Raw genomic sequence first — 25,969 nt, 5'->3', positions numbered from 1 at the left:
ATCTACTTCCACATTCGCTTTGCATTTATAATACCATAACGCCAGGGAACCACTTTCTCTGCTGTGCTCTTAACTCCTAAACCATGTTAAAAAGCGACGTTTTTCCGAAGCCACGACGTCAAGCGTCTATACTGGTTTACACGCAGAGAGGAGAGCGTCGCAGCTGTGCTTGCAAAGGCGAAAATACTGCAATAACCCGTACAATATGGTGTAATAAAAACGTTAAATTTTCCTCCGGCTAAAGTAAACAAACCCGACAATAAAAATCTTAGAAATGATCCTATAGGACACAACCAGAACCGAGTGGATGTGATCGAGGAAGTGCGGCTGGATTGTAATGTGACTCATGACGGACCAAAGGGGCAGAGCACAAATGTAATTCCCACATATACACACAATCACTTCACCTTTTAATATAACACACCGTCTCCTTTGAGCAATAAACGCACACGCGAGTAAAGGTCGACGAGACCGAGTCAGTGGGAGGAGAGAAAGAGAGGGAGAGGTGGTTCAAAAGCGCATGAACGCCAGAGGAAAGCGCTCTTGAACAGAATGAGAGAATCGATCAGTCTTATTGTTACTACTACTACCAATAAGCCTCAAATCTCGACAGGACTGTATCTATGTTACTATTTTTTCCCCATGATTTGAACGGGATTAGGTGAAAAAACAGGATTATTGTTGTGATATTTAACCGAATAGAGACCATGACGCTTTACGTTGAAGGTAAGAACGTTCATAAATCCTGGTTTTGCTGTTTTATATTTACTCATTAAGTACTTTTAAGGTTGTATTGGTTCTCTGGATATAACTTTATTAATTAGGTGATACCTACTACTGCTATCTGGTGATCAACTGAACCATGTACAAGCTGTCAGTTGAATTCTGATGAGAGTGAGAGCTGAATGGACCCCTCAGTCAATGCTGACTGATACACTGGGAAAGTTGCAGAAATGGAAAGGTTTATAGAGAGCATTTTGTAAACCCCGGACCTTTCCAGACTGTCTGTCCATTTCTCGCTTTGGTTTGGTTCTCTGACAGCTATTCATTTGGCCTGACAGTGTCTGTAATTTAAAGATATTTGGCATTAAACACGATTACAGGGGATACTGACTTAAGTTCTTGACTGTATGCGGTCGGCAGTGTTTCGATGTACTGTGGGGTCCAAAAGTACGAGGTCACATTGAAAATCCAAGATTTGAAATCTAATTTGCATCTGGAAATAAATAAAAGGTTTTAGTATTTTGAAAATAATACAAAACATTGTGGCATACACTGTTCAAAGTTTTGGGTTTAGTAAGATTCTTTAAAGGTTTTTAAAGGTTTTTTTTCTTGCAAAGGCTGCATTTATATGTTCAAAAATACATTTAAAAACATACAATTGTGAAATATTATCTATTTAAATCTATTTTAAATGTAAATTATACCTGTGTTTTTTATGGAAAGCATGATAATTTTTTCTGGAATCTTTGACTAATAGAAAGTGTAAAAGAACAGCATTTATTTGAAATAGAAATATTGTTTTGGATAGAAATAGAAGGCATTATACATACCTTCACTGTCACTTTTTATAAATTTAATGCATTCCTGTTGAATAAAAGTATACATTTTTCTATTTAAAACAATTCTCAAACTTTTGAGTGATAGTGTAAATCATTAACAAGATTCTGCCTTTTTTATGGGTCACTTTCAAATAAGCCAGTTTGTGAAGCTGCATGTGAACTAATTGTGTGCAGACGGTGAGATGATCTTGCTTCCTGAATATGCTCTTCGGATCATTCTCAAATCATCACATTTTACACTTTTAAACTTCTGGGGTTTGGGTTTGAGCTTGAGCGTTAAGGCCATTAAAGCAAAAGATGTATGTACATTTTTCAGTACAATTCTTATGCTCATAGTATAATGTTTAATAAAAGCATGGAGCATTTTCACCAGTGGTTTCAGACATTTGGACCGCACTGTATTTAGGGTTGTCTTTCTGTGCAGTGTACGGTTGCCCTTTGATCTGTGCAGAGTTTGATTACAGCAGCTTCTGGAAAGTTTATGCCTCTGATGTTCTTTTTCCATGTTTTACTTTCTGTGAATGAAGAACACCTTTCTGCACACATGTAGAAATGATGTGTTGGTAGAATCATTTGTAAATGCCATATAGTTTGTACCCAACGCTGCTAAAGCACCATTCTGAGAGACTTTAACGCAGCAAGAAATGTGCAAATGCAAAACAATAAAATAGTAAAACAAACACATCTTTTTGAGGTGCAAGTTAAAGGAGCAGACTAAATAAAGAAAAAATATAACTGCAAACTCCCTTTATGCTTTGTTTATTAGTTGCCAACATTTTGGCAAAAATTTGCTATTTCTACCTGAACTCACCCTTTAGGTTACTTTTGCTGGTGTTACCTAATGTTGTCAGGTTGATTCAGTAGTATAAAATGTTTTATTTTATTCGTTTTATTCGTTTTTTGGACTTGCATAAACCAATTAATTCAGATTTTTAGCACATGTTTAGATATTCCGACAATTTTGTTTTACAGTGTACCTTTTCCAAATACCCCTAAGGTGTAATTATGCTAGAAATATTACATAATTCTAGGATGCAACGATACCATTTTTTCAGAACCGATACGATACAAAAATTCTGAGTATCTCCCGATACCGATCCAATCCGATACCAGTGCAGTTCTTTTAAAGCGATGTAGAATTTCTATACTTCTCTGTGTTGACCTGATCGTCACTCTTTTGTGTGTTAAACACAATCTACAGATAACATAATTTTAATGAGAAATAACAAATGAAAAAATATATAATAATCTATGACAAAAATACTATTAATTATAAACTAGGTTAGTGCACTGTAAAAAAAAAAAAGTTGAGCCAACTTAATTTTAAGGCAACCAGCTTCAGCAGATTTTTGAATTCTCTCAAATTATTTTTGTTGGAGATTCTCAACTTTTTGTTGTATAAACTTAAAATAAGTTGAGAACTTTTTTTATTTACATTTTTAAAACATTTGTATTTACAAATAAAAGTGAATAAGTGTAGGACTAAATCTGGTAAAATGGTACACATTGCTCTTTGAATTGTTGTAAAATACATTCATGAAAAAACAAGCAAATACATTTATATATAAATATATACTATAAAATTAAAATACATTTCTTTTAAATCTATAGCACAGTAATGAAGGCAGAAGCATATGATAGATAGGACAGAACAAGAAAGACTATTAATAATCTTTCATTGCCCAAAAGTATTATAAAACAAAAGGCTCCAATACAGAGCGCATCCCGTGCGCAGAATGATGCGCTTGAAGCGACACGGAGTCACAGCACGCAGGCTGCGCAGCCCTCCGATTACGCACAGAAAAGTTCAGAGTACAAAGGGAAGAAATCTTGATGCATAGTGTATTAAATCTGTGCGTTAGTCTATTGATCCTTTTCTTTTAACAGTTTTAAACCTCAGTCACTGTGTGCTCTTGAAGAGAGTTTTGACTGTAGTAGCCGAACGCAACACGCAGTTTGAATGCTGAATGGAGGATGACAGACAGTGGCAGCAGAGAGAAGAGTTTACCTGAACTTGAATTTAACGACTTAAATATTCATCTGTACCTCAGCTTAAACTATGGAACAGCTTCAGAAAACTTTAAATATATTGCACAAAAACGTTATGGTGCTTTATAATATTTTTGTGCCTTTCATGGGGCTCAACAATAACACAGAATAGTATACACACAATATCGGATTTGGATCAGTCTCGTTTGACCGATACCCGATCCACAGAAAATGACCGTATCGGGGCCAATACCGATCTTGAGTATCGGATCGATACATCGCTACATCACTCCATTTTCTTTCTTCTCAAATGGTAACATATATTGAAGCACAAATCAATATTTCATGTCCTTTTATTTATTTAGTTGGTAAATAGTTGTGGAATTGGAACAATGTATGGTCAGCCAGTCTTTAAAGCAAAATAACCCTTGCTTAAATCATGTTGGCTGCCTGTACACTATCACTGCCTTCTTTAACTCTGGTTCCTCCAGAGGGACCATATCATATTGTGAATAACAGTGTCTGTTCAATAACTAAATAAATGACCAACAGCCCAATAAACTATAAGTCAAAGTCAAGCCACTGTCTAGTTTTATTTCTAAGTAAGTGAGGGTAATTCTGGTGTATTAGACAATTCTGGGAAAAACTGAATTCTGAGAAAAACAGAAATTATTTCATTTTTAAAGTGCCAGCTGACACAGTCATTTACTGGATTTTAAGTGTCACATGCCAGGAAGCGTGTAAGCAGATGAATATCTTTGGCATACTGGCAGGAGAATGAAACAAATGGGTGCATACCAATGAAATCGAGCAGCATTTAATCAGGTAGTCAAAGCTGTGGTGCACAAGGTAGCACACTTGCTCGGGACATAAAAGCTGTTGTCTTAAGGAAATATGAGTCTGAATCCTGTTATATTTCCCCTACTTTCCTTTCTTCCTCTATACCAAATAAATGGCCCACAAATAATAATAATAAAAACAAATACATTTAGACTTTTCCTCTTTCCCATACCTGAAGCTCAGCATCTACTATTGATTGATAAACCATATAAAAAGAATGTAGTTTAACCTCTCCATTGTACCCACTCACTCAAGGATAAAGGAGGGTGTTTGTGGTAGAACAGAGAAGGCCGAGTCACACCTTACATTACAGCCAGTGTACAGGTAATCCTCAAAAAATTAGAATATTGTGAAAAAGTTCATTTTTTTTCTTGTAACTTATTTAAAAAAGTGAAACTTTCATATATTTTAGATTCATTACATGTCAAGTAAAACATTTCAAAAGTTTTGATGATTAGATCTTACAGCTCATGAAAGTCAAAAATCAGTATCTCAAAATATTAGAATATTTACATTTGAGTTTCAATTAATGACCATGGCTACAGTATAAATTCGGGGTATCTATTGTTCTTTGAAACCACAATAATGGGGAAGACTGCTGACTTGGCAATGGTCCAGAATCATTGACGCCTTCCACAAAGAGGGTAAGTCACAGAGGGTCATTACTGAAAGGTGTGGCTGTTTACAGAGTGCTGTATCAAAGCATATTAAATGCAAAGTTGACTGGAAGGAAGAATTTGGGTAGGAAAAGTTGCACAAGCTACAAGGATGACCGCAAGCTTGAGAATACTGTCAAGCAAAGCTGATTCAAACACTTGGGAGAGCTTCACAAGGAGTGGACTGAAGCTGGAGTCAGTGCATCAAGAGTCACCACGCTCAGACGTCTTCAGGAAAAGGGCTACCAAGCCACTTCTGAACCAGAGACAACGTCAGAAGCATCTTACCTGGGCTGTGGAGAAAAAGAACTGGACTGTTGCTCAGTGGTCCAAAGTCCTCTTTTCAGATGAAAGTAAATTTTGCATTTCATTTGGAAATCAAAGTCCCAGAGTCTGGAGGAAGAGTGGAGAGGCACAGAATCCATGTTGCTTGAAGTCCAGTGTGAAGTTTCCACAGTCAGTGATGATTTGGGCTGCCATGTCATCAGCTGGTGTTGGTCCTCTGTGTTTTCTGAAGTCCACAGTCAACGCAGCCATCTACCAGGAAATTTTAGAGCACTTCATGCTTCCTTCTGCTGACAACCTTTTGGAGATGCTGATTTAATTTTCCAGCAGGACTTGGCACCTGCCCACACTGCCAAAGGTACCAAAAGCTGGTTCAATGACCATGGTGTTGGCCAGCAAACTTGCCTGACCAGAACCCCATAGAGAATCTATGGGGTATTGTCAAGAGGAAGATGAGAGACACCAGACCCAACAATGCAGATGACCTGAAAGCAACCTGGACTTTCATTACACCTGAGCAGTGCCACAGGCTGATTGCCTCCATGCCACTCCGCATTGATGCAGTAATTCATGCAAAAGGAAGCCCAACCAAGTATTGAGTGCATAGAAATGAACATACTTTTCAGAAGCCTGACATTTCTGTTTAAAATATCCTTTTTTTTATTGATCTTATGTAATATTCAAATTTTCATGATCTGTAAGCCATAATCATCAAAATTTCAAGAAATAAAGGCTTGAAATATTTCACTCTGTGTAATGAATCTATATAATATATGGGTTTCACTTTCTGAAATGAGTGACAAAAAATATTGACCTTTTTGACAATATTCTAATTTTTTTAGATGTACCTGTAAATGGTCAGATTTACAGCAAATTAACCTTGAGTCCAGTGGATGATGTGTGTTACACTCCGCAAACGTTCTTGATAACATACAGTCATGGCCAAAAATACTGGCACCCTTGGTAAATATGATCAAAGGCGGCTGTGAAAATTAATCTGCATTGTTAATCCTTTTGATCTTTTTTTTTTTTTAATTGACAAAAATCTAACCTTTCATTGGATAATAAGAATTTAAAATGGGGGGGAAGTATCATTATGAAATAACTGTTTTTCTCAAATACACATTGGCCACAAGTATTGGCACCCCTAGAAATTATTTTGAGTAAAATATCAGTATAAAATTATAAGTATATTCCCATTCATATTCACAATTTTGAGCACCCCAGGGTGATTATGAACATGAATTATCCAGCCATGGCTTCCTGTTTCACAGAAATATAAATAGGAGGGAAAACAAAGCCCAAATTCCCTTAATTATCCATCACAGTGAGAAAAACCAAAGAATATATTTCTGATGTGCAGCAAAAGATAATTGAGCTTCACAAATTAGTGAAGTGGCTTTAAGAAAAGAGCTAGAGCAATGAAAATTCCAATTTCCACCATCAGGGCAATAATTAAGAATTTCCAATCAACATAAAATGTTACGAAATTGCTCTCCAAGGACCACAGCTGGAGAATTGCAGAAAATAGTTGAGTCTCGGGGTCAGAAAACCTTTAAAAAAAATTGAGCAAACAGCACCTACATCACCACATGTTGTTTGTGAGCGTTTCAAGAATAATTCTCCTTGCTCATCCAAAAACAAACTCCAGCATATTCAGTTATCAGACACGACTGGAACTTCAAATGGGACTGGCTTCTATGGTCAGATGAAACTAAAAAATTTGCTTTTTAGCAGCAAACACTCAAGATTGGTTTGGTGAACACAGGGATAAAAAAAGTACCCCATGTGTACAATGAAATTTACTGCTGTATTTTTGATGTTGTTGGCCTATATTTCTGCTGGAGGTCCTGGACATCTTGTTTAGACACATGGCATCATGGATTCTATCAAATACCAACAGATAAAAAATCAATAAGTGACTGACTGTTAGAAATCTTATAATGGGCCATGTTTGGATCGTCCAACCGTACAACAATCCAAACACAAACCTAAAAAACAACACAAAAATGGGTCACTGAGCACAAAACCAATCTTTTGCTATGGCCATTCCAGTCCTCTGACCTGAACCCTGTAGAAAATGAGTGAGGTGAACTAAAGAGAAGCACCATCATGGAGCTATGAATCTGAAGGATCTGGAGAGATTCTGGATGAAGGAATAGTCTCTGATCTCTTGTCAGGTGTTATCTAACCTCATCAGGCATTACAGGAGAAAATTTAGAGCTGTTAAACTGGCAAATGGAGGTTTCAAAAAGTATTGAATAAAAGGGTGCCGTTAATTGTGGCCATGACTGTATATATGCTTTCGTGGCTTCTTGGATGGGAGACTTTTGATTGTGCACCACAAGGCAGTGGCACAATTATTAATATTGCTAGACAGTTTCCTTATCACTGCAAGTAAGATTTATACAAGTCAATTTGATTTTAAAGCATTTTTTAAGGAACTCTATTTGAACACACCAACTCATTCTTCATTGATTCCATTGAAACTATAAAATAACTATGGAAATTATGTAGGAACTATATATTTTAGTTTCTTAGTCAATTTATATTTATCTACAAAACAGGTATTCAAGTAGCTTCAAGTATTTCAACATAAGACGTTAGATCAAAAGCTTTTTAATGCTTATGAGAAACAGATATTCAATCGATTTTGACCTGAAGTGATAGGTTGTTCATCGGCCTGCTGCAGATTGCTTGCAGGAAAATCACTAAACTGTCTTTTAGGAAGGTCAGGAGATCTTTTTCATTGTAAAGTTAATGTGAGAACTTCAACAGTAAGGTGTTTGGTTTTAATTGTAGGTCTGAGTAAAGAGTTACCGAGCAACAGCAACAGGATGGCTCAGTTTCAGGAAGTGATGCGACAGCAGCTGGAGAGCTCTATGCACGCCGAGCTGGAAAAACTCTTAGGCACAGCTAAAGGTGCAGAAGCTAAGGTGAGATACAAGCATTTTTAATTTAATTAAACGCAGTTTTAAAAAAACTGATTTACCTTTTTATTACATTATTTATGTACACTATCATTCATAAGTTTGGGGTCTTTAATATGTCTTTGAAAATACAGTAAAAACTGTAATATTGTAAAATATTATTACAATTAAAATTTTTCTATTTGAAAATGTAACTTATTCCGGTGATGGCAAAGCTGAATTTGTAGCAGCCATTACACCAGTCTTCAGTGCGACTTGATCCTTAAAGCTAATATGCTTATTTGGTGCAAAAGAAACATTTCTTATTGAGAGAACCATATATTTTCAGGATTCTTTGATGAATTGACAGTTCAATGTAACAGCATTTGTCCCTTTAAAAAAATACTGACCTTAAACTGTTGAATGTAGTGTAGGTGATGGCTCTATGTAAAACAAAACTGCTCTTATTAGACTGCTGTCATGACTGGAATTTTCTGGAGTGAGCGTGCATCATTTTAAACACATTTTTCAAAAGTATACTAATTTCTTTGTGTAGAACTTGTTAATGAGATGAACAATTACGGCATGCACTTTTAATTAGAAATAGAAATCATAATTTATTCTTTATAGTCTCACAGTTTCAGTGCACATTAGAATGAAGAAGGGAGCGAAGATGAAAAACGAGAGGGACCCTCTATAGATGCCATCTGAGTGCAGCAGCTGATGAATGACATGCCAGTGTGACAGGAGAGATTTCATTGCACTGCTGAGCTGATGTTTAATTAGTCTCACCATGAGACTAACTTCATCATGATGCATCTTCTCTCTTCAGCCCCAACCCACTTCTGTCTGTTCATCTTTTCCCCTTCCTTCATTTTCCTTTTTTCACTGAACTTCTCAGTTTTGAGTCAATTTGAGTAGGTCAGATAGCAAAACTCTGAGCTGTCTGGTGATCCACCCCAGTGTTTCCTCAGCACCATATGGTAATAATCAGGCTTAGCCGTCATCACAGTGACACACACTGACCGCTTGTGTCCCTCCCTCTCCATTTCACACAGACTTCCGTGATCCCACCCAAACATGTACTGCCAAATGACGTATTAAAACCCACACCCTGCTAGCTCAAATAAAGCATAAGGAGATCTGCAGATATAATCGGACTAGTTTACATAGTTGCACCACTTTGATGAAGACATCCACATGTATGCATATAAACTGTCACTCTGCCATTCATTGTAGCTGCCTTTTAAGTCAGGATGTCAAAGCACATTGATTCTAAAGTAACATGACCAGTGTGTCAAGTCAACAGTATCTGTACCGTTCCAGATTCAAAGGCAGCTGATTTTGACTCTCACATTAATATTTGAATCAAATCAATTGAACTTCCTAATCAAAATGCTTGATGAATTGGATAAAAACCTAGTCAGTTAAGTTAATGTAAACAGACAGGTAAAAAAAAATGGATGAGTCAAAATACCAGATTTGTGGATTAGGCAGTGAAATATATTCTAATAGACCTGTTGCTATTTTATTATTAGAATATTCATATAAATCAATCAAATAATATTGTTTGATTAATATTAACATTATTATTTATTAAATAAAATGTTACAATGTAAATGTAAATATATTTTTACTACTGTTCAAAAGTTTGGGGTCTTTAATTATTTATGAAAGAAGTCTCTTATGCTCATAAAGGCTGCATTTATTTGAAGAAAAATACAGTAAAAACAGTAATATTATGAAATGAAATTACAATTCATACTTTTATGTATATTTTGAAATATATTCCTTTGATGGCTGTATTTTCAGCAGCCATTACTCAAGACTTCACTGTTATGATCCTTCAGATCTGATCTGATTTGTATATTTATATTGACTATATTATATTGTTATAATATTTTTCAAAATAGTTTAATTAAATAAAGGCATGTATACATTAGCATACTAGTTTTTTGCTTTGGGATCGAGAATTAATCAATTTCACTAGTAACCCTAAATGATTTGACAAATGCATTTTGTTAAGTGCTACTTAATACTAAAGTGTTAACTGTTGTTCTCTTTGGTCAATTCGGTTGCCTCACAAGCTTCTTTCCAGGTTTATTTATCAAAGTTACAATTTGATTAGAGTACAAAGTTATTGAACTTTAAATTCTCAGCAGGCACAAGGAGTTTTTTTTAATGATGTGTTTAGTGAGAGGCCTGAGGACCCAGTGATCTTTCACAGCAGGGTGTTAATTATTTCAGAAGCCTTTAGGAGTTTTAATTGCCAGATTGTACAAAACAAGATTAGAAAGTTATGCTGGCAGGTTTTTTTTTGTTTGTTTTTTTTTTTAAATAAGCAGACTAGAATCATAACAAATGTGATTCAGCGGAGGAAGGTGACAGCCAATGCCCTTAAAAGTTTTAAATGTAAAGAATGCAAAGAAAATGTTTTTAAGGCAAATGTAAAAGTTTAAGTACTGATGATTAAAAAAAGCATATTGATTGACCGCTGTTAACGGAAATATCTTGGATAGGCCTAGTGACGCAAAATATCTAGAGGCTGAGTTTAAATGACTGAAAATGATTTGTTTCTCTGAAGGAGAAATCATTAAGGACCTTCCTCAATAATTCATTCATTTTTGCCTGCTCTCTTCCTCAGGTGTCTAAGAAGGACTTTGAAGGCTTTAGGAAGTTATTCCACCGATTTCTGCAGGTGAAGGGACCTTCAGTAGAGTGGTCAAAAATCAACAGGCCCCCTGAGGACTCGGTAAGATAAGCAAGTGATTGATGGCAACACAGGCCTTATTCTTGCCCTCACTCATATTACACTCATATTATTAATTTGTTTGTAGACCTACATTATAAAGTGAATCTATGCAGAGAAAGTAAAGCTTAATGTATCTATACACACTTCAAGCATTAAAACAGACAGGCAGGCAGTACTCAGAGCCTCTGCTTTGAGTCTCGTGTGTGGGCATTAGTGTTGCCTCAGGCTCTGGGAATTAGCCAGTTATGATTAAAAGCTGCCCCATTCCAGCATGAATTCATTTCCATGACATTCATACACTTTTACTTACATATCCAAAGTCTTTGGGTCCAGTTAAAGTTACAGTATTAGCCTGTAGAAAAACCTTGTGTGAATGATTGTGTGTCCAAGGAAAATTACAAATAAAGCTTTGAAATTGATTCATCTGTGGGTAAGGGAGGGTGTAAGGAAGACAAGCCATGAACAAAAGTGTCTCCTAATTTGATTTGGCTGTGTGTGAGTGTGTGTGTTTGTGTTTCACATAAAGAATCCAGTGTCGGTCTACTTTCCTCTGGGTTTGTGATGATAATGCAATGTTCTCTAGGGCCAGAAACCCACACGCAAGGCTTTCAGCTCCATGAAGAACCACATGCAGGCTGTACTATGAAACAGCGTGTGAAATGTTTGATACTACAGTCTCCAGCGTATATAGCCAGGTTATCTGAGCAGGATATTAAATGCCTCACTCCAGAAATTCCTGTTTTAAGCTCACTTACAAGACAAGCACAGAAACCGATCTCCTTCCAACTCCTTCCAGACTTAAAAAGTGATGTTTACAGACCTTTGTGTGTATGCATGTGTGCATGCAACTTTAAGGATATTTGGAGAAGGTGAGGTTACGTAATGTATATTACGTAGAAGAGAAACACCTCCAGTTCTGTATTATGTACAGTAAATGCTTGGTTTGGGATAGGCTGTATGTGCTTTCTCTCATTATAACTTAAGGGTGTGAAAAAAATGCTCATTCACCGTTAATATCTGCTGGGTGTATAAAGGCTAACCAGTCCTCATCTGTTGCCACATAACGTCTGGATCCTGCAACGTCACACCTTATGTTTGCAGTAATAATGACCAGTGTTGTCCCAATGGATATATTATACCCAAGATAAGAGGCTGATTGACTTGTTTGTGGTAAAAAAGGCAATTATTGGAACTTTTACCCAGAACATTTTACCCAGATTTTGTCGAGTTCATCATGAGATTTCACATTATTGCTCTCCCACCCAAGCCCACTTCAAAAACCTAATTGTTTTTTTCCCAGAATTTTTAAAAGTGTGCATTTATTTGTTTTTATAAATTGTATATAAAATGTAAACTGTTTTAATATAAAATGTGTTTTTGCATTATAGCAAGGGTAGGCAACATCAGTCCTGGTGTGCCGCTGTCCTGTAGAGTTTAGCTCCAACCATAATCAAACACACCTGAACAAGCTAATAAAGGTCTTCATAATTACTAGGGCTACAGGCAGGTGAGGTTTTTTTCAGGGTTGGAGCTAAACTCTGCAGGACATTGGCACTCCAGCACCAACGTTGCCTACACCTGCATTATAGCATCAGCAACATTTCGATTTTTATATTATCCAATATTTACTTCTTAAAAATTTACAACTAATTTATGATTGCAATTTTCAGTAATGGCTATAAATTCAAAATTATGTATATTTAAAAACATTAATTTGTTTATAGTTCAGCAGAATTAGTAACAACTGTGTTCAATCACAAGACAAACACATCATCGACGAAGGTATGTATTGAGAATGCTGGACTGGCTCCAGGCCATCATTATTGTTGAGCACTATGTGTTTGAAAAGGATTCCTATATAAAAAGTGTTTCAAAATTTGATCTGTAGGAAGCATTCCACGGGATAATGTTGTCCTTCCTGTTTGAATGAATCTAGTTCAAGACTCAATTCACCACAGTAAATACTCCAAAATCCAGATTTTAAAAAGCACTGCACACCGATTGGTGTTCTCAAGGTAATTCTCAGCTTTTAATGCTTTGTATTACCTCTATGAACCTTTAAATACTGCCATCAGCCTCTCTTTCTGTAAAATGGAGAAGCTCTTCTAATGTGCTAACGATGCAAACAGACTTGGAATTGTGGCTTTCTGACTGAGCTAATGAGATTCCGGTCTTGTGACGCTGTGGGATCTTTGAGGGGTTTTATTCATGCTGTGTGTGTGATTATGAATGTGTGAAGAGGTTTGAGCAATTGGAATGTGGCTGACCCAGAAATAATGTTTCAATAATCTGATTCAACCTGTAAAACAGGTTTAAAATAAAGGTTTGAAGCTCAGAACTCACATACATTCATTTGTTTTCTTTCCCTGTTGTTCTCTGGTTGACTGGTTGGTTCATTCGGTCAGCCATGCTTCATTTAGTGCCTCAGGGGAAGTGGTTTGGAACTATGCTCATGTTTAGTCATATCCCTGTCATTGCCACAATAATGCCACCTAACCTGCATTCAAACTATTCAACCACAGGCACTAAAAACAGACTGTGTGTATTCACCTAGAAACATTTTGGGTCAAAGCAATGGAAAAAGGATTGCTGCTTTGTTTGACGCACACAAGATAAGCGACAGTACACAAAGAATCAAGGAATTATAGACACTTGAAAAGACTGAACCCACACCACCACCACAACACCTGATCAGAGATAAAAAACACAGGGCGTGAACAAACAAGTTTCAATCTAAATCACTCTAAATTTATTCAGTTTCACACTGAATAAATTACTACAGTTTACACAAGAATAACTGTATGCATGATTTACACAATTTTATTATGCGTATATTTTATGAATAAGGCTCATATAATGATTATGAACAACACGCAGGATGCACAATCATAGTAAAATGCAGGATTGATAAACTGATAGGACTTTTTTTAGCAAACACATTTCTCCAAATTGTAAGAAACAATAAACTGAAGGAGTCAGGCAGCAAGGAAATACATAGTATTACAGCCCTAGTGCAAAACTGTAAGACTTGTTATGACAGATTATATCAACATAAGAGACTGACAGAGATATGTTACACCACTAAACACAATAGATTACACTCTCTCTGTAATCCTACTGAATCACATTTAACACCGTCACGTATATCATTGCTATTACTGATTGATTTTCAGTCACGAGTATTAATGGATGGCATTATGGATGTGCGTGTCTATGTTTGTTTGTAAGCCATAAAATTGCAGTCAATATAGAGAAAATATTTTTCAGAGCTGTTTTTAATTCCAAGGTTGACTGATGACCTAGATTCACTGCACAGTAGACTGGAACTGAGCCAATCAAAACAACAAATAAAATTACAAAACCGTAATAGGTTTTCTCTGAAATGCATTAGATTACCATGTAAATACCATGGTATATGAATATGGTAATAATTACATACCATTTTATTGCCATCTGACACCATGATCTGTTTGGTGAATATCATATAACATTCTTTGATAAAGTCAAGGAATCAACTCTACCTGTTATTCTACAATAATGTTTATTATTAATTAACATGAACCGACTGTTTCAACAGTTTGTGGAGGAATCATTTAGGGATTGAAAATACATTTAAAAGGATTTTCTCTTTGAAACGGCTGAGAACTGCTGTCTCTCCGGCTGTTGTTTGCTCCAAGTGATGAGCAGCCCTGGGATTTTAGCTACCAACCTCTGCTGGCAGCCTCAATGTTTGAGCACTGTAAACCTCAAGTATGTATACAATATAAGACAAATCAACATGAAGATACTCCTGTTTTTCTTTCATCTGGTCACTGAGACTGCATATGGCTGTATCTGAGCATGTGATGACCAGGAAGCTACAGATGATTTTCACTTTTTAACGGAAGAATTCTATGGAATGTAATTCAGTTCTGGTCACAGATTCTGAACTGAAGAATATATTGTTTTGTTACAATTTTTTCGCTGAACCAGTTAAGCACAAATCTCACCCCACAACTTATTTCATTGGTCAGCTCAATCACGTACCTGTTAAGAAACGTTCAGATTTCATGGATCCAGTTCAGAAATATCATGGATTGAGACGATCATGACAAACAGTAATGCTATCATCAGGATTACTATACCAAGTTTAGGGTTAGGGGTTAGTATTTGTTTCAGCGTTTTGTAAGAGGACAGCACTGTGATAGACATGACCAGTGAAATCTTTAGGACTGACTGCTCTTTGGTTTGTGCTTCACGGGGTTGGGGGGAAAATCATGCTTTCTTTTAATCTTTACCCTCCTCTTACATAGACACATCTGTCTTGACTTCCCTGTCTCACACACTAATTTCTCTTTTTCTCCCTGACAAACATTATGACCTTGGTTACATCATGTTCTCCATCTGTCTGTGTTTATGTCATGGAAATGCTGTGTGTGATTGAGATATTACATTTTTAGTCCTTTTCTTTTTTCATTCTTGTGCTTATCTGTCATAATATCATAAAGTGGTGCATTGTGCTCTGAATTTTAGTGCAATGTGTGGTGATGTTTTATTGGTATCTGACTCATCGGTTATGTCTCATGGTGGTGCCCCATGGCCCTCTGGGAAACAAGAGGAATGAATAAAGGGAAAGGCTCTTTTCTTTCAGAGAAACATCTATCGTCTCTCTCTTCTCGTCTTTCTGTCTCCCTCCCACTGGTACTATTGATCCAGCAGTTGGGCTGTTTATTCGGTAAATGTGGTCCTTTCTTTCTGCCTCAATGCGAAATGTTGTGTTTGCACAATGTGTGTTGTGGTTGTTTGGTGTATTTGAAAATTATTCTAGAGATTCTGGAAGATTGATCACAGACACAATCATAATAGCGCACTAACCTCAACGTTTGACTTCTGACCCCTTAGTCAGATTTTTTTTGTACAAGAAGAATCCAATAAGACACACACACACACACACACACACACACACACCAATAGCAACAACATCTGGATGAAATTTAGAGACTTCATTGTAGTCACTGGATGGATCATTTATGAACTCCAGTATAATATAATCCAGAACTCCTTATAATATAATATAAACTTCCAGATGGTGATAAAATGTAAGCATGTTCTGACTGACAGTTATTTGTCTTTCTTGTCTTTGTTTCAGATCCAGCCATATGATAAGATTAAGGCAAAGGGTCTACCGGACAACATAGCAGACAGTCTGAATAAGCTGGTGGTGGTGAAGCTGAATGGAGGTCTGGGAACTAGCATGGGCTGCAAAGGACCCAAAAGCCTTATTAGCGTCCGTAATGAGAACACTTTCCTGGATCTAACCGTCCAACAGATTGAGGTTTGTCATATAGTTTCACACATGGAGGACTATAATATTTTTCTGTTAATTTCAATGACAGTTGTTTAGAGGGGGCTAAAGTGGCCATGCTAATTAGCCAAACATGGCCACTTTGGTTTGAACACTTTTGTTTGTTTGTTGCCACAAATTAGAAAATTACCTCCCCACATAATTTGCATTATGTAATCCACATTTAAAAAAAAATAATAACCATCAGTAAAATATTTTTTTTCTTCGTTGCACATTTTGGAAGATAATATCTTTCTAATATTCTTCAGATGTTTTTATCTGTAGGGAATGCAAATTCAATTGTTTTCTCTTTTAAATGCATCTCAAATAAGAGAGCTTCTCGGATTTGAACCCAAAGAAATATAAATCACTCCAGTTGGGAAAAACACAGCAGCTGTCTGAGAGATTTGAAAGCAAGCAAATAGACCTCCACCCATAGGTCTTAAATCACAAACATATGGTCCTCTGTCTTTCCCTTCTCTTGCTCTCTTCATCTACAGCTGTACAACACAGACACATTCCTTCATTTATGCAGAGCGATCATTTTAAACCAGCAGCAACAGGCTCTGTGCTGGTTATATTTCTCAGTGCCATGAACTGAAAGATAGGTAGTGAGCATGAAAGAGAACTTGGGTTGAAACTGAAACAGAGAAGGCTGTGTTCTGAGCAAGAGGGGAAAAAAGATAGGGGCCGAATACTGAGCCCTGTGGGATGCTTTCCCTGAAGAACACTCAGCTCAGTGTCTTTTCAACAGACCGTTTACCTGCCTCATGTTGTCAGATATCCCACTCACTGAATAAGGCCCATTAGTACATGTAAATGGGTAATCTGTCCTTCTCTCTCAGAAATACAGGCTGTCGTTTCTGTAGTTGGCAGGCCTTTAGCAAGCCCTTAGACCAGCTTATACCATTTGGCTTCTCTTTAGGTTGAGATTTATGGGCATACATTCATTATAAGAAACTGACCTAAAATGTGTAATCCAGCAGTTTCTGGAAAGAGGATGATGCATTCTCATTTTAAACATTTTTGTGAGAACTTTGTAGTTATTTAAAGTATCGTTAACCATTAACACAGGGAAATTAAATTTATTTATGGGTAATTCTTCAATTACAGATGTGTTTTGTACCCCAGTATGATTGTAAAAAAAATTTTTTTTTTTTAAGTTTATTAAGTTTATTTTCTATTCTAAGCATTTGCATTAAAACTTATGGAAACTTATGCATTTTTACCAAAGGGGTTTCTGTAATTTGTCTGAACATTCAGAGAATTACTGCAAAAAATGGTGTCCAGTGTGATAAATTATGATCCACTGGTGTTAAACTTTGATCCAAAAATACACCCCATTTTTTTTTACTTTAAATGTTTACTGCAGTACTGTTGACACCTTGCCAATCCACCTAATAATCATGTTCTGATTAATTATTGACCACCAGAGTAACTGCAGAGATTAGATAGGAGTGATGTCTATATCGATTTGAGACCGTTTTAGCAGCTTGGCTCTTGTGTTAAAGATCTCACGTTTACAGCATTTTTGTCTTAACAATAACTTTTGTTATTTAGGATTATCTAGAGTTCATTCTCCCAGATAAAATAGGATGCGCACAATGTAATAAACCTGCCAAAGTATCAGTATTAATGAGAAACATTGTGGGCATTGTTAGCTTGTTTGAATTTTAATAGATAAAACATGAGTTAACTTGCTTGATAATTTTTTTATTAAGTAATTTTTTCTCTTTGGTCTTTGTAGCACTTGAATAAAACATATAATGCTGATGTTCCACTGGTGCTCATGAACTCTTTCAATACGGATGAAGATACTAAGAAGATCCTACAAAAATACACTCACCACCGAGTCAAGATACACACTTTCAACCAGAGCAGGTATTAACCCACACATACATGCACACATTTATCTGACGCTAATTATAATTAATAAGCCTAAACTAAAGTCATGCATTTTTTTAAATAAAAAAAGATATGCAATTTATTTATAGTTCATTATTTATTCCAGTTTTTTTTTTTTTTTTTCTGACTTCTCAATGTAAGTATTCTGAATATAGCTAAATAAACACACAAACCATAGAGATATACAAAGGAATAATGTAACATTTATGTAATTTGAGTATAATAGGTCACTCAGTTGATGACGCATCGCATGAGCACATACATCTAAACAAAGAGACAGATTGTAATTCATTGTTTTGGCACAGACTGTGCAGGATTAAAAAAAATTGGATTTCTTCTCCTTCATAATGTGTGCTGCTGACCCTTAGCCTGCAATCACTTAAAAAGTTTTGTAAAAACAAGTTAAAGATTGATGAGGATTCTAAGCAATAATGGGGATACGTTAATATTTGATGGACTTGTCAGAGCAGAAATTTATCTCAAAGCTAACAACAGACGCTCGTGGGATATGGTTACATACAGAATACAGCGCTAAAAGACAGCACATATTTAGTCCCGGTTGAAGCTGAAGCTTGTGCAAGAAACAGTGTGATGAAAGGACGAGGAGGGGGATGAAGACTACATAGAATGTCAGATGTTTTCCCTGGCTTCATTTGACCTGAATAAGCTTGAAATTCAAGAGCAAGAGAAGATTTTAGAGCCCCTCTGAAAGCACGTTTGCATAAGCAGTGTATTTTTCATGCCCATTAAAACAAATCTTGAAATGTCTTTTCTTTCTGTAAAGAGGAACACTTTACGACACTTTGTGTTTGTTTGAATCTATTTTATCTATCCATTTTAGCTTTTTTTCTGATCATTCTGATTTTTAGGAATGTAGCTGAAACAAGACATTGGCCAATATGATAGTGATAATCATTTTTATATTTTACAGACTATTGTTATTTTAGTATTATTAACTTCAATTAGCTTTTATTTTTATATTCTCAGTTTTCATTTTACACTTTTTTTACTACTTCATTGTATTTTATCATCTAATATTTATATTTAATTTCAATTGCTGAAGACTGTCTCTCTTCTGAATTTTCTAGGTATCCACGGATAAATAAGGAGTCATTGTTGCCGGTCGCTAATGACATGGCTATGACAGGAGAGAATGCAGATGTGTGGTATCCTCCTGGTCATGGGGACATTTACGCCAGCTTTTATAACTCTGGTCTGTTGGAGCAGCTCATCGCTGAAGGGAAGGAGTACATTTTTGTCTCCAACATCGATAACCTAGGTGCAACGGTAGACCTGTATATACTGAACCACCTGGTGAGCCAGCCAAACGGTAAACGCTGTGAGTTCATTATGGAGGTCACAGACAAGACCAGAGCAGATGTGAAGGTGAGAGAATATTATTTGTGTAGCATATTGTACAGTAGTCCAAAACATATGAGGAATTATAATTTCAACTGAACGACCATTGTAGCCATGTGTATTTTAAATGTTTAAGAACAGTAAAAATCATGTTAAATATAATATAATAAATTTTACATAAAATAATAAAGGCATGCTCTATTTCTCTTACTTCAGTTTAAATCAGTGACTCTGGACCAAAGCACTCTGACAAGAAATTCTCAGAAAAGATTGTGTCTTTTCTTTTAGTCCAATTCAGTCATTTGCATTTATGTCCATAAAGATCATTCAGTGACTTGGGTAAATAGATTTGTTCATGCATATAAATAAATTAAGTGTATTTGTAGAGAACGAGGCTTATGTTTGCATTGTCATTGAACATTGTGTGTTTGTGTTGTCCAGGGAGGTACGCTCATTCAGTATGATGGTAAGCTTCGGTTACTGGAAATCGCCCAGGTTCCCAAAGCTCATGTAGATGAATTCAAATCAGTGACCAAGTTTAAGATCTTCAATACCAACAACTTATGGATCTCCCTGTCTGCCATAAAGAGACTACAGGAACAGAACGCCATGGACATGGAAATCATAGTCAACCCTAAGGTAGGGAAACTAAAAGCTTGCAAAAACCACAGCTTGAGTGTTGCCTTTTAAGATGCATCAAAGACATTGTACAGTTTCCTTTAAAAAGTTTCCAGTTTTTCCTTTTGTGTTTTGGGATGCATTAATGAACATAGGAGTTGCCATAATCAACCCCCATCTGAGCTGAGGACACTGTGGTTAAATTGAATTTTCGAAGGAAATATCCCCTAAATGTTTAGGAATCAATACCAACGCTTGTGCGCGAACGTCAGCTCCAGACAAAATAAGTATCACGCGTTTGTTTTCCAAATTGCCCCTCTGAAAGAGCTTCTCGGCACTCTGTAAGGCTAACTGCTAAAGCTATCACTGTCTCTGCCTGTTTTCACTGATGCTGCCTTCAAGTGCTACAAGAATGATCTTAAATAGGAATGTGGTGGTAAAAAGTTGCATATGAAAGCAATGCGAGTCGATCTCTTGAAGTTGTCGAGCTCATAATCAGAAGTGGGATTTATAAAGTTTGTGATAGCATGAGACCAGCTATGTTGTTATTTTTATCCCGCCGTGCTCCCCATCGGTGTAATTCATAAACGCAAATTTATTATACACAGTATAATCAGATGACTGACTTTGAAGCCGAGTACGTTTTCTGTAAAGATAACAGGATTGTACTAATAGTGGAGTTTATTTGCAAAGGCTAGCAGTGCTAATGCTTGAGCTCTTGAAGCTCCGCCCTCTTCTCCGCGAGCAACAGCTCATTTGCATTTAAAGCAACATACTCAAAATCAGAGCGTTTTGGCTCATACCCTAAAAGTGGCAATTTTAACAAGCTATAAAAATTTATCCATAGAGTATATTGAGCTAAAACTTCACATATACGCTCTGGGGACATCAGAGACTTATTTTACATCCTGTAAAAAGGGGCATAATAGGTCCCCTTTAAGTCTTCGTTTGCCCCAACAGTCAATATTTATTTTATTGTAAAGCACTATTTATAGCTGTGCACTAGAAATCTCTGTTTTATTCTGTTGGCCTTCTTCTTCTTTACACTATCACTTCTAAAACCTTAGTTGAGACCTCGATTCATTCATCAAGCCATGTAACACTGCACTTCAGCAGTCTCCTTTGTGGAGTGTTCACTTCTGAATCAAACCCACTTAGAAAACTCTCTACACAAGCACTATAACAAGCTGATGTTGATACTGTGTGTCCTTTTTATACCAGACCCAATAGCTCATTTGAGTAGAGATCATTTGGGATCTAGTTCAAGGCTTGTGTGATCAGAGAGTTTTATGGAGAGCTTAACAACTGACAAAAAAGTACATTTATAAACTCTTTGTTGGGTTTTCTGTTCTCAGTCCATCACAGGAGACTAAAGAAATGAAAGGTAACCATAAGATGAAGGTGTTTGTGTGTATGTATGTGTTTGAGACAATGTTCAAAATTCTCAGAAGTGGGACAAAAAAAAACAAGCTCCCTGTGAGGACATTCAGGGACTCCTCAAATTGGATATATAAATAAAATTGTTTGTCTTATTCTAGCAATGTACCCAAACCAAACAAAATACAGCGTTTTCAGTTTCCAAAGGACAAGTATTTTGTCTGAGTACACTGTCTACACAGTATAAAAATGCAAAGGGGGGTAGTGTGGAATAATTATAAATGCATTATATAAAACCAGCAGAGTTCTATGGTATGTCCTCCTTTAGATAGCCAAGTAAGTGTGTGTGTGTGTGTGTGTGTGTGTGTGAGTGTGGAGTAGTACACAGTTAAGCAGAGCTCCATATTGTAGCACCATTTCTCCCCCTAAGGCCCAGGCTCTCATCCAGTAAGACATATTAAGCTGAAATTTGAGTTTGTTCTAGATTTCTTCACGTCCAGTCCCTCCCTCTCCTGTCACCCTTATACTTTTTCTGCCTGTGATACCAAGACCAACTATACAGTGCTTTCAGTGATACCTCACACTTCCTCACTTACCCTTAACATCAATTATTGTGCTTCATAGAACAATTATACATGGCTTCTTGACAGATAACATAAATATGGATTTAAAGTCAGCATGAAATTAAATTTCACCCTTCCTATTTTCTAAATGCATGGTATGGATCCACACGTTTAATTTTTTTTCTTTTTCAAATTTCACCTCAATTTTTTTTTCATCAAAATGTCGTAACTCAATCTTCCAGTGAAACGACAGACTTCTCTCTGTTGACACATGCCAGACTTTTCCACTTGTTTCAGTCTACATAAACCCATTCCCTTCTTACAACTGCAAATTCACATTCAGATCTGCCTGCATCCAATCAACAGCCCATGAATAGAACCAAATCTCATCCTACATTTACTCAATATCATCATCTCAATAATCTGTTTCAATTGGATGTACATAACAATACAAAAGAAAAGATCTGTTCCGTGTAATTTCCGTTTCATTTTAGGCATAATTTTATATACAGTGGGGTAAAAATTTGAAGGTTTTTAAACTTTGATATAAATGTTTTATGATTTTGAGGAATGTATTATTATTAAATGTAATATTTCTGTCACTTATCAAATTAGCAAATTTGTGAATCTGTGTGTGAAGTACAAATATTTCATATAATTTGTCCATATAGTTGCTAGAAAGCTGTTGTTTAAAATCATCTTCTCCCTCTCACTCAGACTCTAGATGGGGGTCTGAATGTCATTCAGCTGGAGACCGCGGTGGGTGCTGCCATCAAGTGCTTTGATAATGCCTCGGGCATCAACGTGCCTCGTAGCCGCTTCCTGCCTGTCAAAACTACATCTGACCTCCTACTGGTTATGTCCAACCTGTACAGCCTGGAGGCAGGGTCTTTGACCATGAGCGAGAGGCGCGAGTTTCCCACAACTCCTCACGTCAAACTGGGCAGCTCCTTCACCAAGGTAACGTACCTAATGAAGCATTCACAACAAATGATCCATTTGAATCGCATGGTGTTTCTCTCACGCTGTACAGTGTGTAGGCATGATCTCACTAGTGTTTCAAGACAATCAAATCTGCCAGCCAGAAACCCACTAAGATTTGAAAATGAGGACATCCTCATGATCACAGCTTTTGAATTCCCTAAAGAAAACTCTCTCACTACAGACGGATAATATACAGTCATAATACTTATGAAGCCTTGATCCAGTTTCCTTTTGTCCTTCAGGTTCAGGAATATCTCACACGATTAGAGAGCATTCCAGACATGCTAGAGCTGGATCACTTGACGGTGTCTGGTGACGTGACCTTCGGAAAGCACGTCTCTCTAAAGGTAAGAGCAAAAAATTATTAAAATATAAATTAAAAAAATTATAAAAATTATTCTGCAAACAGACGTTTTTGCAGGATGTTGTACAGTCTGATTATTCCTCTGTTTTGGCAGGGAACGGTTATCATCATAGCCAACCATGGAGACCGAATCGACATTCCGGCCGGCTCTATGTTGGAAAATAAAATAGTGTCCGGAAACCTTCGGATCCTGGACCACTGACACCTTTGTGCCGTGTGACCTGGATGCAGAATCACGTGACCGACCAACACCTATCACTGAGACGCAATCCTCATCATCATAACCAATCACGAAGACGCAATCGACATTCCAACCAGATCCACGAAGGAAAGTTAAAGTGTCTGGGAACTTGTGGATCCTAGAGCACGACACCTCTGTGTCATGTGACCTGGATGCCAAATCACATGATCGACCCATACCAGCCACTCTCAGAGCCTTCATTAGTGGTGCTGATCTCAGTACACAGCACCACAAACACCTTAAAATTTCCAATCCATTCCAGAGACATTTATTTTTGTAGTAGTTTGTGTGTTTCAGTTTCCTGTCCTTTAGTAGTCCTCAAATTTTATGTGTTACACAAATCTCATCATTGTGTTTTGTTTCAGTTTTTTACTCTGAGAATGCTGTATTTCTCTTGTTGTATCTATGGCATCACAAACTGACCCTTTGGGATCAGTGTCCTCTACTCACTCAAAAATGTGAAAGAAAGAGTGCAAAGCAATAAATGTTCTGCAACAGTGAAGGCTGATGGTTCTGTCTTTGGGTTCTAGAATCTGGTTTAGATCCTGAAAGTTCTGTGGAACTAAATAAAGTGCAATATGGAACAGAACAATAGCAGAAGTTTGCTTTAAATTAAACACACCTGCTCGTTATCTCCAGTAGGAAAAAGAAAGTGAGGAAACAAGTATGTGCACAAGGAAGGGAAAGAAAGTAAAAAGAGTGTCTACTATTTCAGCAGTGTATGAAGGCTGTATACAAGGTCTTCCAGACTCCCTGGAGGCAGGAGGTTATTGTGTTCCACTGGTCTGTTAATGTGAAAACAGCCAAGCATTAAACTCGCTGTTAATAACCTGCACACAGAGCAGGACACACACACACACACACACACACACACACACATTGGTGATTTAAGATCAAAGAGGTCCAGAGATTGTTGTCAAAGCCTGAAGATCAGCTCCTGCTCTGACAAAATGTGAATTTAGGCAATATTATAATGTATATGAAAAATTGGTATTTATTTTAAGATTTGCTAGATTCCATGTAACAGTGTTATTCATTTACTGGTGTTTTTAAAGATTAACTTTAAGTGAGCATTAGATGACGACAGTAATTTAACTGTAAAAAATAAGGAAATGAGCATGCACAATTAAATATCCAACATTGTACAATACCAGTTAATTAAGAATCTGGAATATTCATCCGTGTTATCAGCATTCTCGATGGATCTTGTACTCTAGACTACAGTGTGCTGGCATGAAAACAGTTCCTGTCACACATCCTTTTCTTATTTTCCACCGTAACGGAACCACATGGGGATGAAATGTTTTTTGGCAAAACACGGTGTAATAGTGTCACAAGAGGAACTCATTAGAAGCAAAAACAGGAAATAGGTCTGACACATCCTCCTCTGATGTGATGACAACAGCTGCTTTCCAGAGTCTGGTGGTAGTTATTAGATATCATGTGCACAGGAATGCATTGGGCAAATTTGCCAGTTCAGTAGCACAGAATGTATTATTTATTATGATTTAAAGGGTAATGATTCAATTACAAATCAATTATCTATGCATCTTGTCCTTTAGGGTTTTTTTATCAATACACACTGGGGTGTTTCAGTAGTCATTACTATTACTAGTGAAATATAACAATTCTCAATGACAATTTCTGTAATATAGAAAGAAAAACACTTAGGTGCTGATCATAAAATTAGAATATCATGAAAAAGTTGATTTATGTCAGTAATACCATTCAAAAAGTGAAACTTGTATATTAGATTCATTCATTACACACAGACTGATATATTTCAAATGTTTATTTCCTTTAATGTTGATGATTATAACTGACAACTAATGAAAGTCCCAAATTCAGTATCTCAGAAAATTAGAATATCAATTAAGACCAATGCAAAAAAATGATTTTTAGAAATGTTGTCCAACTGAAAAGTAGGAACATGAAAAGTATGAGCATGTATAGCACTCAATATTTAGTTGGGGCTCCTTTGACCTGGATTACTGCAGCAATGTGGCGTGGCATGGAGTCGATCAGTCTGTGGCACTGCTCAGGTGTTATGAGAGCCCATGTTGCTCTGATAGTGGCCTTCAGCTCTTCTGAATTGTTGGGTCTGGCGTATTGCATCTTCCTCTTCACAATACCCCATAGGTTTTCTATGGGGTTAAGGTCAGGCGAGTTTGCTGGCCAATCAAGAACAGGGATACCATGGTCCTTAAACCAGGTACTGGTAGCTTTGGCAGTGTGTGCAGGT

At 36.7% G+C, this 25,969-nt stretch overlaps 2 protein-coding genes across 2 annotated transcripts in view; one reads left to right on the top strand and one right to left on the bottom strand.

Annotated features, from left to right (window-relative positions):
- The window catches only part of wdpcp (WD repeat containing planar cell polarity effector), a 95,668-nt gene that overhangs the window by 65,526 nt on the left and 4,173 nt on the right, over window positions 1-25,969 (bottom strand). The window lies entirely within an intron of this gene.
- LOC306886263 (UTP--glucose-1-phosphate uridylyltransferase-like) lies at window positions 395-24,314 on the top strand. The gene is made up of 10 exons (XM_079443226.1): window positions 395-726; window positions 8,135-8,268; window positions 10,886-10,993; window positions 16,122-16,307; window positions 18,064-18,197; window positions 19,310-19,607; window positions 20,022-20,219; window positions 22,856-23,098; window positions 23,365-23,469; window positions 23,581-24,314. The coding sequence occupies exons 1-10, from the start codon at window positions 708-710 to the stop codon at window positions 23,686-23,688; spliced, it is 1,533 nt and encodes a 510-aa protein (XP_079299352.1). The 5' UTR covers window positions 395-707; the 3' UTR covers window positions 23,689-24,314.

This window comes from Barbus barbus, assembly GCF_936440315.1.
Source record: "Barbus barbus genome assembly, chromosome: 20".
Taxonomy (NCBI): domain Eukaryota; kingdom Metazoa; phylum Chordata; class Actinopteri; order Cypriniformes; family Cyprinidae; genus Barbus; species Barbus barbus.
Note: the sequence above shows the minus strand (reverse complement) of the source record. Positions and strands in the feature narration are given on the sequence as shown.

Excerpts from the sequence above, each read along its gene's own strand:
- LOC306886263 (XM_079443226.1), top strand. Across the intron at positions 8,269-10,885 it reads CTAAAGGTGCAGAAGCTAAG|GTGTCTAAGAAGGACTTTGA; the intron begins GTGAGATACAAG and ends TCTCTTCCTCAG. Across the intron at positions 20,220-22,855 it reads AAATCATAGTCAACCCTAAG|ACTCTAGATGGGGGTCTGAA; the intron begins GTAGGGAAACTA and ends CCTCTCACTCAG.